Source organism: Stegastes partitus, unplaced genomic scaffold (assembly GCF_000690725.1).
Source record: "Stegastes partitus isolate 25-593 unplaced genomic scaffold, Stegastes_partitus-1.0.2 Scaffold760, whole genome shotgun sequence".
NCBI classification, from domain to species: domain Eukaryota; kingdom Metazoa; phylum Chordata; class Actinopteri; family Pomacentridae; genus Stegastes; species Stegastes partitus.
Genome location: NW_007578491.1, coordinates 296,761 through 315,297, shown reverse-complemented (window position 1 = coordinate 315,297; position 18,537 = coordinate 296,761). Strand labels below are relative to the sequence as shown.

At 40.5% G+C, this 18,537-nt stretch overlaps 2 protein-coding genes across 2 annotated transcripts; one reads left to right on the top strand and one right to left on the bottom strand.

Moving 5' to 3' along the window:
* Positions 1–98: 98 nt before the first annotated feature.
* On the bottom strand, positions 99–12,704 carry LOC103364591 (syndecan-4-like). The gene is made up of 5 exons (XM_008291744.1): positions 12,437–12,704; positions 6,415–6,547; positions 4,380–4,600; positions 3,178–3,475; positions 99–2,989 (listed from the first exon to the last, which is right to left on the bottom strand). Exons 1-5 carry the CDS (start codon positions 12,494–12,496, stop codon positions 2,826–2,828), a joined length of 876 nt encoding a protein of 291 aa, XP_008289966.1. The 5' UTR covers positions 12,497–12,704; the 3' UTR covers positions 99–2,825.
* A 1,560-nt stretch (positions 12,705–14,264) lies between these two features.
* Positions 14,265–17,066, top strand: rpp25l (ribonuclease P/MRP 25 subunit-like). Its single transcript, XM_008291745.1, has 2 exons — positions 14,265–14,341; positions 16,131–17,066. Exon 2 carries the CDS (start codon positions 16,131–16,133, stop codon positions 16,794–16,796), a length of 666 nt encoding a protein of 221 aa, XP_008289967.1. The 5' UTR covers positions 14,265–14,341; the 3' UTR covers positions 16,797–17,066.
* Positions 17,067–18,537: the final 1,471 nt, after the last annotated feature.

Genomic DNA, 18,537 nt, shown 5'->3' with positions numbered 1-18,537 from the left:
ATGCTGTGTGAACAACAGCTCACGTGCTGTTGCCAGGAATGTATGCACTTTGGTTATTAGCAATCCCCACAGCAAACAGAATAACGAAGCAGCCAGCATTGCATTTAAGCCACATCTTTTATTCAGCAGTGAATCTCATAAGATACACCATCTCAGCAACACAGTTCTCTATTGGCTGCCTCTTTGTGCATACGTCTTATTGGTAAGTTGATGCCTGGTTGATCCTCTCTGTTGTGCCGTTGTTTACTTGTTAAAATCAAGTCCTCAGTCAATTCATATTCAACTTTCATGAAAACAAAGCTGCAATGCATCTATAAGGAACTTATGCTAGTGTAATCACTTATTAAATGCATTCATATGAAAAAGCATCTAAACAACTAGCTAACAGACAATGAAATTGAAAATGAATTGAACTAAAGCTTGTCAAATACACTAAATCATAAATATAAAAAAAGAGCACAAAGAGGCTTTAACCATGAGTAAATACTGTACAATCCAAATTATCACCGATATATTAACCTAGGCTATAGTGTAGTAAGTATAAATAAAACATATAAATTATAGTATCATCAACATACTGTATAAACTTAAAGATCCTGAAAGAAAAAGGTTAATGTGTCTTTATGACCTGCTGGATTGCCAGCAAGTGCAAACCCGTTGTCTTAGCCCTCTATTGGTCTGGTTTATGTCAGATACAAGTGTTTCCTGGACCGCAGTGAAGCCCAGTCTGTACAGCTGCAAGGTCAAAGCATGACACGAATACTGCAACAGCACTGCAGATGAATGTATATACAAGGTTCTGTGAGGCACTGAGGTTTGCAAGTGCTCGACGAATATCAACAGTAAGTCACAGCGAGTTAGTGGCCACATCTTCCTGTTTATTCCAGCCACAGTGAATAGGTAGTTCTCATCTGCATTCAGATAATCTAGATTGGAAATAGTCATTGAGGCAAACACCATGAAGTAGCCTCGAGTTCTGTTCCACTGCCTCGTGAAGGGAGTCAAACTGCTTACAGAGACAAAAGCGGCTACATGTTTGGCAACACAAAGGGAAAATAACTGTTGACTTAAATCTAACAAAAACGTATTATAGTCTGGTGAAGAAATGCATATATACCGATTTAACATTTTTTAAATTTTTATTATTTACATTAAACTCAAAGTCAGAAAAAAAAATATCTGAAAGCAAAGCATTTTTTTTTTTTTGGATAGTGAGCAGGTTTACTCATAGATTACCTCTGAGCTCACTTCTAACGTTGGTTTAAAAAAAAAATGTTAATCTGACATTTTCAAAAACAGTAATGCTGCTTCAATAGGAAGCAGGTTTGAAAATCGCTCTTCTTTGACACGTAAAAGGCAGTAGGTAGCTGGTAAAAAATCCATATATAAGGCAAATTCCCAGTATTTTCACAAAAATATATGTTTTAATGGGATATATGCTTTTCAAAAGGGAACACCACCCTGTTGTTGTTGTTTACTGCCTCCTGTTAACTCATTGTATGTTCCTTTGGCTGGCTGCATGAAGTTTGTCAAGTTTACATGCAGAGGAGCTAATTAAAAAGAAATTTCCCATTACAGTTGAGAATTAAAACGACATCTGTAACTGATTGCCTTTTTAACTCTCTGACCCTGCTGTGTGCATAAGCTCTGGTTTTGCAAGAAACACCAAATTCTGTCAGTGTCCCTTTAACTTCAAACCCACCATTATAGCTCTATACAGCTGACAGGCAGAAAGGAATGTGCTTTGGCTGTCGTCAGAAGACATTGGTCACTTCTACGGTTTCTGAATTATAGTCATTAGCTTTGGCTCTACCTGTCCCGCATGCTTGCAGCACTCAGTAACCAAATAAAATAGTTCTGAAAATATTACAAATGTTCGAAAGATGCACGCCTGAGGGACTAGCACTAAGCCTACCGTTCTATGAAAACAAAGACAGAAATCTCTTTAAAAATGGCTTACAGAAATATAATCTCTAAACATAAAAACACCAAAAAAACAAGGCTACAAAAAAATAATTTTCCAGAAGACAAATAAAGCACATTTATATTTGGTCAGTTCTATAAGTGTCAAATATCTGCGAGAAAACAACACACATTTGTACCTGCAGAGTAACAAAATCTCTCAAACCAATACTGGACAGCATATGAAAAAAAACAATCAGCACAGAAAGCATACAAGAAAATGAAATGCAGCACAGACGGCTGTGGACAAGCAAAGCAAATCTGACCTCAAATAAAGGGAAAGGACTTTTTAATACTAATCCTATATGTAGTACCGTTTCATTTAATAGCATTCAAAATGCGTTAAAGCTTTCATATCCACGTTCCTGTCGTCTTCCTTGTGCAGCTGAGCTGAACTGAGCTGGTTCTCTGCAACACAGAACCAAATCCGGCCCAGTGGGTTCAGCTCAGAAAAGTAAAATTGGTTTAAAGGCACAGTGTCATCAATATTTCTAAGTTGACCACTTTCTAACACTAGAGCAGCTGTGATCCAAAGTAAAGATTCTTAAACTTTAGGATGTGTATTTGTGTACTTCCCTTGCATGGAATAGCAGGAATGTATTATAGACCTGTTTTGTTATCTTATGAGCCCTTCTTCACAAACGCTGAACATTATGCAGAGGCTAAAGATAGAAGGATGGCAGAGACTGACGGTAGGAATAACGAGCAGACGAAAATAAACTGTACGGAGCACCGGAGGAGAAGCAAGTGTTTGACTTCAAACTTCATTAAGAGGAATCATCTTCAGCTGTTTATGGTTGTCCATGTTCAGTCCTGGCTGCCAGGAGACAGATTCCTCTCTAGGTAGTCCCTTTTGGTTTAGTTCAGGCATAGAACTCCTTGGTAGGTGCTTTTTGATAGCCTGTTGAGGAAAGTTTGTTGTCTCCCAGGTCGTAGCTTCCTTCGTCCTTCTTCTTCATGCGGTAGGCCAGGAGGAGGAGGAGGAAGACGGCACAGAGGAATCCAACCACGCCGCACGCTATCACAGCTGGAGAGGACAGAAAAACAGAAAATACGTTACGCTGCAAGTGTTGCACAATACTTTGGCTTCTGTCTGTGCTCAATTATCGTGAAAATTCCCTCTGTGATCGCTGTTTGTAAGACACAGAGTTTATGAAGCCTGAATGATAAGTGCTTAAAATCAGCAGGGAAAAACAAGTGGAAACGTGTGCTTACCTGCCAGCACCTCCGTCCTCTCCCACAAGTTCTCGGAGGTCACTTCCTCGGGAGAGCCCACTCCGTTTCTCCTGCTGCCTCGACCACCGACGGCATAAATGTCGTTTTCGATCGCTCTGTCTACGCTCTCATATTCGATTGTGGAAACTTCCCACCTATCCAGGCTGTTGTCCTCCTCTGCGTCTTCGGTTGTAGTCATGTCCGTGCTGAACTCAGCCGCGGTGGTTTCGCTGGGAGGCGTGGCGGTGGGACCGGTGCCCTGCGTGAACCCGTCGGCTGTTGGGGCGATGCCTGGCACCTGGAAGAACGAATGCATTGACAGACTACATGATGCATTGGATAACAAATTAAGACAAAACAAATCTTTTATGCGGCCGTTTTGGGCTAACTTGCTTCCATAATATAACTGCTTTCATACTAGTTAAAAAATCCCAAACACACATTTAGGTGTTAACTTCACTGCACTGTGATTAAAGTCAGTGGATTTCAATTACAATACACATCTTTTAAGGCGGTTTTTCCTAATTGAGTTTTATGCCCATACTCTGAGCCAGAAGTCTTCACTCGAGTAGCAATTACATAAACCAAACTTTCCATTTTTATTCCAATCGGTATTCTGAAGGTTTTTACAGAGACGTTTGCTCATATTTCATTCACAGCCTGATTTATAAAACATTTAATTCCAAAAAACAGTGCAAAAATAGATTTTTTGGGGCTGTAGTTTCTGATTTATGGGGTGACAAAAAGCAATATCCAAAATCCTCCTGTGTAAAAACCTTCGTATGTCTCTATCCAGTGTTCAGGTGTCTAAATTAGCCCACATGAAGCGAGACAATGCCTGATTTACATAGATAAACATGTCTTCAAGGAAGTAATCAGCTGGAGTTTCAATTATATCAATTAGATTAAATCTTGTCGTTTCTGTCTTTAAATACTTTGTATGGTAGCTAGAAAGATTAACACCGTGAAGTGGAAAATATATTGTTAAAGCTCTTTTTGCCTGTGGTTTTGTTGTCATGTCATTTAGAAGACAGATGAACAGATGTACTAATGTCCATAACATCAGTGGAAGTGTATGAAAGTAAATGCATGTGAACATTTAAACAGTATATTATCGCCGATGGTTGCTTTCAGTGATTAAGATGTTCCAACTGTCAAAAAAGGGGGTTGGAAAAAAAAAAAGGGGAAAATAAACATTATACCTCCTTATCCCTGCTGTCGCCATCAGGGAGAATGAATGGTGTCGTCTCAGCGTCCTTCACGGTGGTTGTTGGATCCTGGTTGTCTGCTGCTGCGGTCGGTGGGTTGTAAGCAGAGTCTGTTGGCTGTGGCTGAAGTGGCAGGATTTCTTTGGTGAATGAGGTCGTGGAGAAGTTGAGGAAGCGCTTGAGCAGCTCCTCTTTGTCCCCGATGTCGCTGAAAGCTGAGAGAGGGAAAACAATCAGCACAACAAAGCACACGCCACATCAGGGCATTTCTCTTTTCAATGCGACAAAATAACTGATCTTCAGAGTTACGACCTAATTCGGGGGATTATTGTTTTTTTTAAAGATAAACAAAAGTATTTTGTGTCACTTTATGGCTTGGGAAACTCTTCCTGCTTATTAAAGGTAAATAAATCAAAAAAGATCACATGGGTTACACGAAAGAGCACGGCAGCTTTCCTCAGCTCATGAAAGGTATTTTAAGGACGCGCTTTTTATGGGGCAGTGACGCAGTCTTACAATGGAATGATCATTAATTGGCTTTCTACGAATCCTGAATCAATGCAACCTGTGAGTTTTATAGCTTACTGGAATTTAGCTAACCCCATCTTATGTTGACATCACACTGAATGTTCCAGCACATCATTCGCTGTAAGAATACAGGTGAGTCATTCATAGTAAAGCCGGGGATTATTTGACATCTGTGGGCTTCACATAAAACCTCACCTGGTTAAATCCACATCACCTCAGGACAAACATCTGGCACATCGTGAGTGCTTCTGTGTCTGCGCATACAAGCTCTTGTGCCTGCAGTGGTTATTGCTCATGTGTCTAGAAGTGTAACTGAGTCAAGTTAATGTCTAACAAATTTTTTCCAGTGGAAAAAAAAAAATACCTGTGAGTCAATTTGATTGGGGAAAAAAAATGTGATCTGGCTCATAATAAGAAATATGAAGTTTCAGGTTAACTCTCTGAACTCTAAGCAGTTTGTAGGCGTTTCTTTCCCTGGTGACGTTTTTTACCCACTATGGGCTCATTTAAAGTCCTGCACTGCTATGAAAACAGCACAACCACGGCTAGAATTTCAAAATACCAAAGTCATAATGCAATAAATCATCAAAAAAGAAAAAACTAAATTACTTCGATGAGTCATTTTCCAAAAAAATAAAAACATAATAAAAAGAAACAGGAATCAACATGTCAACATTTCTTCATGCCCCCACAGGTGTGTACATACAAGACATATTTTACTGCTCCCATTTTTACAACCTCTACTAACTTGGCATTTCCTCTGTACGTCAACTCCAGAGAGATATTTTCACTGTGCGGCATGTATCGTCTAACAATTTGCTGACATCCTGCTCTACTGTATACGGCGCTAAGCCACGCTGCATTTATTTTATTGCCCAAGCATGCTTTGTTTTCCTCTCTGCTTGTCTAATTGGTTTCCAGGCCTCTCTGCTCTCCGCTCTGTGTAAACACTGCCTGCAGCTCAGCCAGAAAGACCTGAACTGTTGTCACACTACGATTGGTCACAGCTGAGTCAATCATGGTTTCTTGGTTGCGCAGGATTTATTTTTATTTTAACAGAATGTGTAGCAAATGGTTTGTTTTTGGATAATTTTTAAATGAGTCCTTGAATAAAAGGGTGTTTACCACGATTTCAAGCTTCGATTTGGCTAATTTTCCAGAAGGAACCACATGATGATTTTTTCTGTTCTTACAGTTTCTTGCACTAATAAATTGTGTAATTTTGGCTTCTTTTTTTTTTTTGCCTTTCCAACAAACCAACGGATATTAGGGTTCAGAGGGTTAGAGTAACATTTCTGTTGACACACTATTGTAAATGCCTCATTCGGATAAGCTGCATTTACTGGAACTACACAGAAACGCATGTAAACACTCCATAGACTGGAGTTTTACGCAATAAAAATCTGAATGTTTTATGCAACTTCACAACTTCAATGATTTCTCTTGTTAAAGCAACTCTACAACAGAACAAAGAAAGCTAAAGAGGCAGCAGTTTCCTTACGATAATCTCCAGATCCGGACCCTGACCCGTCATCTTCACCGTCTTCATCATCTATGGGGAGGTCGCCTGATGTTCGGCCTTCTATGTACAGGTCATCCGCCGTGGAAAAGGATGACTGTGAGAGGACGAAGAGCTGCAGGAGGGAAAAAAGTTACAGCCATTATTGTTTAAGCAGAAGAGAAACACTAACAAAGACGAGAAAGGGAGAGCAAGAAACAAAGATAGGCATAGATTCGCACTTGAGGAATTCCTGTCACTAATTGGAAACATGTGAATGTGTCTATAGTTCTGGAGTAAGACAATACGTCTCACAACCAGTGATGTATGCCGGCCAAGTATGCCAGAGTGTGCACTGTTGTCTGCGACCGCGGTGCGTATTGCATCCATACTACAGTATGTGCAGTAGATGGGAGCTGGTTTCTTGTTCATCTCATGTGTTGTGGCAGTAATATGTGATACTTCCCAGAGCCACACGGCAGAGATCTAAGTGTGTTTGAGAGGAGGAGGGAAGAGATAAAGCAGCTTCAAAGACAACACACAGAGCAGACAAGTGGACGCACACATGGAAAAGGCTGTTTCATATATAAGACTGCAGCTCGGGGAGAAAAAAAAAAACTCCCACCAACCCTAAGGCCACACAAAGGAGTGTGATGAAAACCAAAGCCCCACTTATCTCTTCATCTAAAGCCTAGACAGACAGGAGGTAACACAACACACGGCTCAAGAACACTAGAAAACACATGAATCAAAGAGGGAGAGACCTCATAATGAGGCCGAAATTCAAAAAGAGGGGAAGAAGAGGCTCAAACACATGTTGGTATTAAAGCAGAGCCTCACACACACACACATATACACACACAGACGTGGATGAATATGGCCCATTGAGACCTGAAGTATGTCTGGTATGTATACTATGCTTCCACTAACACAGGTGCTGAGAGAGGGAGAAAGCAGGGCGACTGGCGAAAGGAAGGGAAGCAGAGTAACAGGGACGGTTCTGTTTGCTTCCCATAAAACAGGTGCTGAACACAAAGAAGAAGGCGTATGACGAGGTGTCCAGTTCGCTTTAAACAGAGTAAATATTCACACTTGATAGTAGTTATGGTACAAATGAACTCTTAAAGAAACAGTCCGTCTAAAAATACCATTTCTCCTTTTGGTAGTACAGCTTTGGTCACTGGTATACAAAGCCTTGATCATAAAACCACAAGAGAAACACCCAAAACTGGCACCGCTACCAACAGAATTAGACAAGAACAAGTCAGACATCAGTGATACAGATCTAAAATGTGGGCATTTATTCTGAGTCTTAATAAATGAGAAAACACTCTGGACAAACTCTTCACTGTGTCTGAACAGAACAAGCAACAATACGACACGATGTATGGAGAGAAAAACATTACGAGACAAGCCAGATGTTGTAAGCAGAAAATCATTAACATGAATTTTCTAAAGACAGCAGAACCTCATGATTGCCAAGGCTGACTAAAATAGCAGAAGAGGCTCTCGCATTCTTGCTGTCTTCAGTGAAGGGATTACAAAAGCAGATGCTGTGCTTGTCAAAACAAAACACACACACACACACTCACACACACACATAAGGCTGTAACTGCTGTTGACATACATATGTCTGTGTCCATCTAATGACTTATATGTCCTCACATTTTACAGTTTGTGTGCACGACTACAGAGAGTTTTCGACTTAAAGCTTCATTTACTGTCCAACTGGTCCCGGTTGGACACCACCAGTATTGGGTGTGTAGTCTCTCAAGAAAGCAGTTCACACTCAGGTTTATACCGACTGATCTTGGCACACAATGTTCAAAATGAGCAGGATTCCCTTTTAAGGCCACAGCAGCCAGTCTGACGATGACCTCAGGTGCTGGTGAACTGATGGATTGTCAAACGCACCATTTCCACCATTTATACAAAATCACTCCCTTACACTAGAGCTGAACGATTTGGAGGAAATATCCATCTGCAGTCTTTTTCTGACAGCTATTGTGATGTAATGTGTGATATAATTATATTAAGTCAAGCTTCAGTTCTGTGTTATAAATTCAAAACGTGATGGAGCGTTACCACATGAGATCTCATCAAACGTGTGACTGTCACACAAGGAGGACAGCAGGGATCTGGAAAACCACTGACATGCCGGTTTAAATCCTGGACCAGATGCATGGCATAACATGCCTTTACAATTTTCTAAGTGCATCATTTCAAGTTTTAATTTCAATTTTAAACCAGTAAGATGTTCAGTCTGACTGTACACTGTGACACGGTTTAAAACAATTCACGATTAAATAAATTAATTCAGACTTTGGCTCTGATGCAGCTGTGGTAAACACTCTAATGCCCCCCCGACTGGCAGCACATCATGAGTAAAAGCATATTAATACTGAAAGATAAATGTTGAATACTTCACTTTTAATAAAAACTTTAACAAAGTTTTATGTGGCATCAACTGAACAGTGTTTCACTGGTATTCATCACATGAGACCAAACTCTGTATTAAACTAAACTTTACACCGTAGTGTTCTCTGGGAAAAACACACCTCAAACAAAAAAATTAAATGGTTAAAATGATATCAGTCCAGGGTGTCCCCTGCCTTCGCCCTGAGCTGGCTGGGATAGGCTCCAGCCCCCTGCGACCCTAGTGAGGATTAAGTGGTGTATAGATGATGGATGGATGGAAAAAGATATCATATGGTAGCATCTTCACTATATGATTCAGCTAAAAGTCATCATATGTGATTTGTTGGAACCAACAATTCTCTTGATTAATCTATTGATTATTCTCAATTTACAATAAAATGTCAGAAAATCCTGACAAAAGTCACCACATCTTCCCCTCTATTAGGAAATCCTTTTCAGCGGATTGAAAAATTGCTTAATTGACTGAGTATTTAATACGCTAACACTGAAGGTAACACACAAAACAAAACACAAAATACAATCAGCTCTCACAACCTTCTTCTGTTCACCTTTTCAAAGAGAAGCTTTGCGTTAGGGTTACTGGAAGATGTGACTCAGAGGTCACGCACATCTGGAAAGCATACGTACGTACACAGAATAAACACATTCACACGCAGACCGTATATAACAATCTGGCATCCCGATGCTTTGACAGCGTGAAGACAGTTTATGGGAAACAGCCGGATCACACGGGTACAGCTCCACAGACACGGTGGCAGAGCGCACTATTAAATCTAGTGTTCAGCAAATCTAGATTTTTTGTTGCTGCTATGCTAAATATTTCCCCAATGAGCTGGAAGCCAACGAGTCGGGTCAAGAGTGAGGTTGTGTAACAACCTAAAGCACACAGCAGACCTGTCATCATCGCCATCTAAACAGCAGCAGCAGTACACAGCGCTGTGTTGAAGGGGCTGTGTGTTTGACTACAGGCTACAAGTCATAAAACGTTTGACCCCTAAACGTCAAACTTAAGTTTTGTTGTTTAACAGCAGCTGTCGTCTCTAAAAGGGAAAATTATTTGACCCTGAAACAAACAGAAGAGTTTTGTTACAACTCTGTCTCTGTAGGTCTGGACGGTTTGGGAAGACTCCAGATTTCTACATGTGATATTAATCACCATAAAATGACACAACATCTACTTTTGTCTTGCATGTGGATGATATTTGGATGTCCTTAATTGAGATCACAGTAACTTAAAACTGCTGAGCCAAAACTACAGGTCCTAGTCCACGCTAGGACACAAAAGATCATATTTTTGAAGCTAAACAACAGTTTTAGAAAGCTAGAGCTGCAACAATCAACCAATTCATTGCCAACTATATTGCTAGCTGATTAACTGGTTTGTCCTTTTTAAAGAAAAAACTAAATCTTTAAATATCAATATTTTCTGGTTTCTTTACTCCTTTGTGACAGGAAATTGTATTGTATATTAATTTATCAAGATAATACTCAACTGATTAATCAACAATGATGATATTTGTTGGTTGCAGCCCTACAGACAGCCTGTGGTGAAATGCCACTGCACCGTGGATTCTTTTCAGGTTTAGTTGTACATATTTGTCAGTGGTGTTAAAATCCCTTGAGGACATGCAAAGGCTGAAACGCAAAACACACAACCAACAAAGTCACAAAAGCATCGATTGAAATGCATTGAAACGCTCTGGCAGTCAGTTGGATGTGTACAGTCTTGCCTTCAAACGCAGAACAACGTTGTGACTAATGCCGATTAACTGGGAGAACACGAAACTTCAGGCAGACCACAATGTTTACCACGGCAAGGAGTGTCAACCTACATGATTCTCCCCATCCTTTGATTATCATTTAACCATTTCTTCTTATTTTAATGTGGTTTTTCATTCATACGTGTGTTTTGTTAACATCCTTCAGAATCAGCATACATGAAATCATTAACAATACCGTGAGTAGGTGTCACCATCTTCCTCTTGCCTTTTGTGGTGAGATGGAAATGTGTATCCCACGCAGTTTACAAGCTTGCCTGGACTAGCCCAGTGGGACTCACTGTGAGTCATCCATCCAGAAAATGACACAACTACCGGCTCAGACTGTCAGGGGCAGAAAGCCTGTTTCAACATTCATCTTTCAGATGGGAGCAACATCGCTGACTGACTAACCAGTAATTCTGCAGCCACACTCGGAGAAAGAGACACTGAATATACGATGCAACCCATCACGCCCAGCAATTTAGGACTGCAGTCTGTGTATTAGTGGCACGAAGCAAAGGGCAATCAAAGGGTCAGAGTACGTTACAAGATGACACAACTTAAAGTCAAGCGGAATAAAGGCTGTGATCACATCTCAGATATTATATTCCCAGATTACAACCCATGGGGCCTCAGGCAGGAAAGAAATGACAAACAGTATTTCCTCTATATCCACAACTCTTTCAGTCCTATTTAGCCAGCACATGCTTCCTTTTCAGTTGCTGCTACAAATATCCACCAGGACAGTCTCGGGTTTCAGCTCGCTCCCTTTCACAATATACAGTCCATAAATCTTAAATAATATGCATTTCTGGAGAGGTGCTGAAGTTCCCTGGCTCTCATTTGGGATTTTTACAGTCGGTAAATCATGCAACCAGGATATATTTCACACTTGTGACAATGAACAGAGCTCTGCTTTGGCCTGTCATTTCCAGGTGTTTTCCAACTTTACAACACACATAACAGACTGTAGGGGAAAGACATGGACAGATTTTTCTCTATTGTTTTTAGTTAAGACAAGATTGTCAGGTTAGGGGAGAGGATTTTCTTTTAATTTTTTGTCATTCTTTGCATTTCAAATCAAATCACATTTATTGTCATTTTGCTGTACAAACAAGACGAGCGAGCGTTTCTTCAGGATCCAAAAACTAAAAGCAGTTAAATAAAGAAGTGTTTGCATGTCTGGATCAGCAGCTCAGCTTTCTGACAGCTTGTGGGATGAAGCTGTTTATCAGTCTGGAGGTTTCATTTCATTCCATCCTGGTTAATCATTCATTAGGGCCCGATTTTGAATTTCATCTTGCAAACAATGACATTTAAAACTCGACCTGAGCCCCGTGTGGGTGAGAAACTCAGGCCAGGTTCTGGAGGTTTAAATGTCAAAGCTGTGCGTTTAGAGGCCGAACAAACTCTGGCCCTGTGTGAACTCCACACAAACTGGGCGCCTGAACTTGGCTTGAACACACAAATCTAATGCTTTAAATAAATAAACTTGACATTAGTGGCAAATACAGTTTAGAACAGAGATTTATGTACATTTCTTTTACCTGCTTAGCAATAAACATCAAGGCTGTCCAAATAATGGAAACTATATCAGTAAAAGGCCAGTGCGACAAAACGTGGGGGCGACTAAATGAGAAAAACACAACGTAAAGTCAACCCGAACCGAACTTAACGTCACCAATGTTTGGATTTCAACGTCTCTTTAGTGGCTTTTCTCTTCATAAAAGAAGGAGATAAAGTAAAAACTGTCGAGTGAAATCACATTCAAGTTTTCTCTTAAAGTAAAAGGGTCTAAAAAATTAAAACAAAACTTCCAAACTTACTTTTCCACTGATGGACCCAGTCGCCAGTCCGACGAGGAACAACAAGCACAGATTCCTCATCTTAACTTCCACAAACGAGCGACAGTTGAGGGAAAATATGGAGATAGTGATGGGGAGGGAAAAAAACCCTTTAAATTAGGTGTAAAAAAAAATATGTAATTCAGCTAATTTCTTCGTCCTTGTGTCCGCTCGCGTTCTTCGCTGCTTTGTTAAAACTCGTCTCTCCGCTGAAAGCCTCCGGACTCTGTGATGAGGACTCGGACTGAAGACTTGTTTGGACTGCCAGTGCAGCGTGGCTCCGCGGTGACGTCAGCACGTCGTGACGTCCGTTGCGGAAGGTGGTTTGGATCGCTGGGGGTGGGGAGGGGAGGGGGGCGTGTCTGACAGGAAGTGTCACTACATTTAAGGAACTCAAGAAGAAACACGCAAGAAATTCAAGGAAAACAATTATGTAATGGAAGCAAACGTGTTGCGACAGTCTGATCTGGATCAGCATGACATCACTTGTGGTGAACTCGAATTATGAGGTTTAATAAAATGTATTGATCCCTCACCTGGAAGATTTACGTGTTACAGCAACTACATACGGATGAGGGATGGAAGAAGGAGGATGAGAATTACAAAAGACTAAACATAAAGGTATAATACATTTACAATAAAGACAATGTATAAGACATGATGATTTTAGTTGACTTTGGGCGTAGGCAGGGGACACCCTGGACAGGTAACCAGTCTATCACAGGGCTACACTTTGAGACAGACAACCAAGCACACTCACATTCACACCTACAGACAATTTAGAATCACCAATTAACCTCAGCATGTTTTTGGACTCTGGGAAGAAGCTGGAGAACCCGGAGAGAACCCACGCTGCACAGGGAGAACATGCAAACTTCAAATACAGATATAACATGGTGAATTTACATATAACCAACTGAGCCATATCCAACTTAAGACATGCAACATGTTTGATCATGTTTCGGGTTTTCCACACAAATCTTGCTGCTGTAAAGTTGACATACCAATAGAGATGGTTTAAAGATCAAAAATGACTGATTTGAGGACACCTGCTCTACCTACACAGCAACCAGAAAAGGCTGACTGTGTTCTGTCATGTTGAAGTACAAACAGAGGGCAACCAAAGCACATAAATGATTGCCTAATCTGATCTGTCTTACAAATGCATGAATTGAGGGAGGGACACATTGCTATGCAATCACATATTGGGACAGTAACGATTCATTTAGTCTGATAAGTTTGCACATTTATATATTATATAATATTGTAAGGTCTCAGTGTTTACATTTATGTTCGTCAGGTAAATTTGCATGATTAAAAACATTATAGAATAGAATAGAATAGAATAGAATAGAATAGAATAAAACTTTATTGATTTTGTTGAATACTTTATTGAAATAGTTGAATAGGGTCTCAACCTAAAAAAAAAAAAAGATTTAATAAGTCAGTCTGTATTTTATAAAATATTATACGATCTTCACCCTAATATGTACACTAGAGAGGTAAAATTGCATTTTATAGAATACTGCAGGGCCTTCACCAGTGTATGTAAATTGCTCAGGTACAGGTACTTACATAATAAACAGTACTTTTGGGTGTTTAAATGAAACTACTCAGGTAAGTCTGTCACATTGATCTCATTTCTCAGAAGGAAAGTACTTTGGCTCAACGTTTGCTGATTTAAGTATGCTGCATAGTTTACATTGATTGACTGGACATGGCCATTTCGATTGTAGTTTTGAAGTTAATTGACTGACGAGCCGAATTAAACCACAAGAACTACAGAAAAGCACGACAGTTTACGACAGTTCGTGTCGTCGTACGGGAGTAAGACATGCCACAGTTAAAATAAACATGTGAGCAGAGTAGTAACAGAAAAATACACAGGTAAGACTATAAACTAGTATTTCAGTATACTTTAGTCGATAATGTAACATAGAAATCAGATGATATGTTGTAACTCACGTGTTTTTGCACTGAGCGAAAAACGGTTAGCGTGCAGGTTAGCCGCATTTGCCAACACAGCTAGCAACGCAGGTTTTGCCATTGTATTTAAAATGAGCTGAGCCACAAGAAGTCTCTGTTGGCTAAGTTATGTTGCCACTCAGAGTAAAGCTTATTTGAACCCCCTGATATTGGTCCAGCGTTTGTTCGAGCCTCTAAACGATAGAAATATTCTGAAAATATATCCAGCTGAACTTCATCAAAATACGGTCGATTTTCAAGTTTTCTTTATCGCTAATAAACGTACATTCAGACGATGCTTTTTTTGTGTATTTTTGCACAATCACTACCACTGCTTACTTAATTCGGCGTACACTATGTAGACCAAACACTGTTGGTTTGAGTTAAAATGGACATTGGGTTCACGAGTTTCCGTGATAGCGTTACTGCACATCAGACGTCTCATCGTGGTGATCGGATATGGCAATAGTCATATTTAATGTCAGTATCACTGGGGGAATTAAACAATTTATATTTCGATAATATTAGAGAACATTGAGTATTTGCTTGAAATATTAAGGTCATTCCAGGTTCAATAATTTTGGGATATTCTGGAAAATGTTATAATTTGTAGTTTTTGCATGGAGTTTGGTGTGCGTGTTGTCTGAAAAAGTTTCGCTGAACCATGTGTATTATGTGGTTCCTTTCTGGGTAGTTATAGTAAACCAAAGGCTGGATCACTAACTGGGGATGTTGAGTTGTTGATTTTTTAAAATTTATTTATTTATTTATTGGTCAGGTGATTAACGCACAGAAAACATCTATTATATTAGTAGATCAAGGCTGCACCCAACAATTAGATTGTTTTCCTACATGGGTAGTTCCTTAAGTTATTTGATTAATCAATACAATGAATGAACATAAAGGGGAAAATGCACATCGTTATTATTTAAGTTAGAGTATTGAGATTGTCTATGTTTTCCAACCAACAGTCAAAAACTCAAAGATATTGAGTTTAACTGGGAAAGAAAACTGAGAAACTAGTAAGCAACAGTTAATTTGGGTTGTTTTTGCTTGTGTCACTGAATTAATCAACTAATCATTTGTGCTCCTTATTGCTGTTTTTTTTTTTGTCTGTTCAGTTAAAGGACAGTCCTGTGTAATGCTCTTATTATTTCCTATCCTATGATTTGGTGCCACCTTGTGATCACTGCAGGTTTCTGTAAAGGAAAGGCAGAAACATATGCAAACAAACTAAACCTGAATCACACGTTCACATTCTGTTGATTGTTTTCTCAATAATGGATTTTGTGTATAAAGAGTCAGAAGATGGTGAAAGCGTTGCTTTTTATCTTTGCACATCTTCATGTGATGTCAAAAGTCTTGTTTTGTCTGAAAAAGTGCTCCACATCAGAAGGATTTCTGTTTACTATCATGTATGAAAAAGTAAAGCTTGAACTCTTCACATGTGAGAAGATGAAAAAAAAATGAGCATTATTGCTTTTAAAAATAGGGGGAAATGATTTTTCAGCTCTCAGATTATCTGCAAGATTTCAGTCAATCAGCTGACTGACTGATCTAATGAAAAGTATTTCCAGTTTAAATCTCAGAAACTGCCTGCAGTCACTGTAACTGCAGTAAAAGCAGCAAATCTGTGTCAGTGAAGTGATATTTTATGAGGATGAAGAGTTTCACTGCACATCTGTAACATCTGTCCGTCTTCTTTCTGCAGATGGAGAACTACAGTAAAGCTCGGACCGTGGAGCGGCCCTCCGTCTGTCCATTCTCTGGCCTCCCTGCCGACACGCCGGAGGTCCGCGTCAAAGATGGCAGCAAGATCCGCAACTTGCTGCGCTTCGCTCTGAGCCGTATGGAGGCCAAACCGAGAGCAGCCGAGGAGGAGGAGGAGGAGGAAGGTGGCGAGGAGGGGCGGCAGGAGGCGGTGGGCCGGCCACTCTGCAAACACCTCGTCTTCACTGCCAGCGGGAAGAGCGTGTCCAAGGCCATCACCTGCGCTGAGATTGTGAAGCGGCGTCTGAAGGGGCTCCACCAGCTCACCAGGCTGCTGTACGGCACTGTGGACGAGGTGTGGGAGCCGCTGGAGCCCGCCGCTGGTCTCGACAGCCTCACCGTAAGCAGGAACCTGCCCAGCATCTGGATCCTGCTCTCCAGAGAGCCGCTGGACAGCAGCCAGTCGGGATACCAGGCACCAGGCCGCTACGATGCCCTGTGGGCTCAGAGCTCCAGCAGGGACGAGGGCGGAGGGTTCACCGGACAGAGACCCGGCCACAGGAGGAAGAGAGGCGGCGGCGGTGGTGGTGGCAGCAGCGGCGGCAGAGGGAAGGGACCCGGACGTCAGAGTGGACGGTCCAGAGAGCCGCTGAAAGGACAGAACTGATTTTTTTTTAAAGTGCATCAACATGCAGAGACTCTGTGACAGTGAGATGACTTTTAAAGGATTTATACATTTCAAACAGATTTATAAATCCATCATTAGAAATGTTTTTGTTAAGCTGGTTTTTACTGAACTGTCGTCTGCAGACATGTGGAATCTGACCACATGTTTTTTTGTCTACAGTACAAACAGGTTTTGTGGCCTGAAGTCTGAGTTCTGAAAATGTGCTTTTGAAATGAGTAAATTAAAGACATTTTGTTGGTTTCACTCTGACATTGTGTTGCTGATTCTCTCTGTGCAGACTTAGTTTTAAATATTCATTTTTGAAATGCAGTAAAACAGCATAATTGTGCAGTCAAACCCTGTAAACTGGCACTTAAAGACATGTAACACTGTCAGTTATTCATTCACACTCATTCATTCTGGTGGTGGTAGCTACGATTGTAGCTGTAGCTGCCCTGGGCCAGGCTGACTGAGGCGTGGCTGCCATTCTGCGCCTACGACCCCTCAGGCAGAGCGGGTGAAGTGATTAGCGGGTTACAGGGCCAAATTGAACAGCTGATTGACCAACTGGCTCGACCACCTGAGCCATAGCTGCCCACAATGTGGACATTATTTATAGTTTTGGCCAGTTTTTTTTTTTTTACAACATTTATTTCTTACTTTTTTTTTAAATTTAACAAAACAGAAAATTTCTAAAATATCAGTTTTAAAAAAGTAATTTCAATCCAAATAAATGCAACAAAAGCAAACATCTTACATTTTTAAGAACAATACAGATTTTCAATGTGGACATTATTGACAGTTTTGACCCTTTTTTTATGGTTGAGATGAAAACCAAGCACAGACAGAGAACATCTGTAAAAAGTTAGTTGTTGAAAAATTACAGTTAAATCTAAAATCATTCACTTAAAAAACAAAAGAAACTGCAAAACTCTGGCCACATGGGTGCCAGAAGAAAAGGTGAAATACTGTAATGTTCAACAACTATAAGCAGCAAACACCTGTGATTTTATTAGATATTTTATTTTTAACAGAAATAAGCAAGAGGCAAACTTTTAGCGTTGAAATTGACTGAACTTGAACATGTGAACGTCTGCTTCCACTGAAAACTGTGGGTCAGCTCCACACCGATCTGTTTTTATGGCAATAAATGTGGGGCGGCTTACTGAACAGAGACTCTGCTCTCCGTGAGGCTGCTCCACTGACTGATACCTTGGGGACAACAATGTTTAAAGAATATTTAGTAATACAGTGAATCTTGTCTGTAAAGTGACTCCAGTTTAAACATGTGAGCAGGAAATTCCCCACAGTGAACTGAGATCGTGTTTTGGCAGCAAAGGAAAGAGAAGCTGCTCTGTTTTTGCTTCTGGCAGCTCAGGGAATTTCTAAAATCACATCCAGCCAAACATGAGCTTTGGGAACAGCAAAAAGTTTCACTTCTCAAATCAGAGGTGTGTTGTTGCGTGTTGTGTAGAGCTTTCTAACCTTCTGTCCATTAACGCTGTAAAGCAGTGACTGTAAAGACTAAAACAGTTTTCAACACGAACTCCTCAGCATAGAATGAATCTGCACACTTTAAATTGGCTTTTTTTTTATTCCTTGTAATTCCCCCGGCTGCCTCTCTCCTACAACTTGCAGTCTGACGTGTGGACTTTCCAGATGCAGCCTTTCTGGGACACAAACACCAACAGTAACGGGGACATGCCCAAACAGGGAGGAGTTTCACTAAACTGAAATTCTC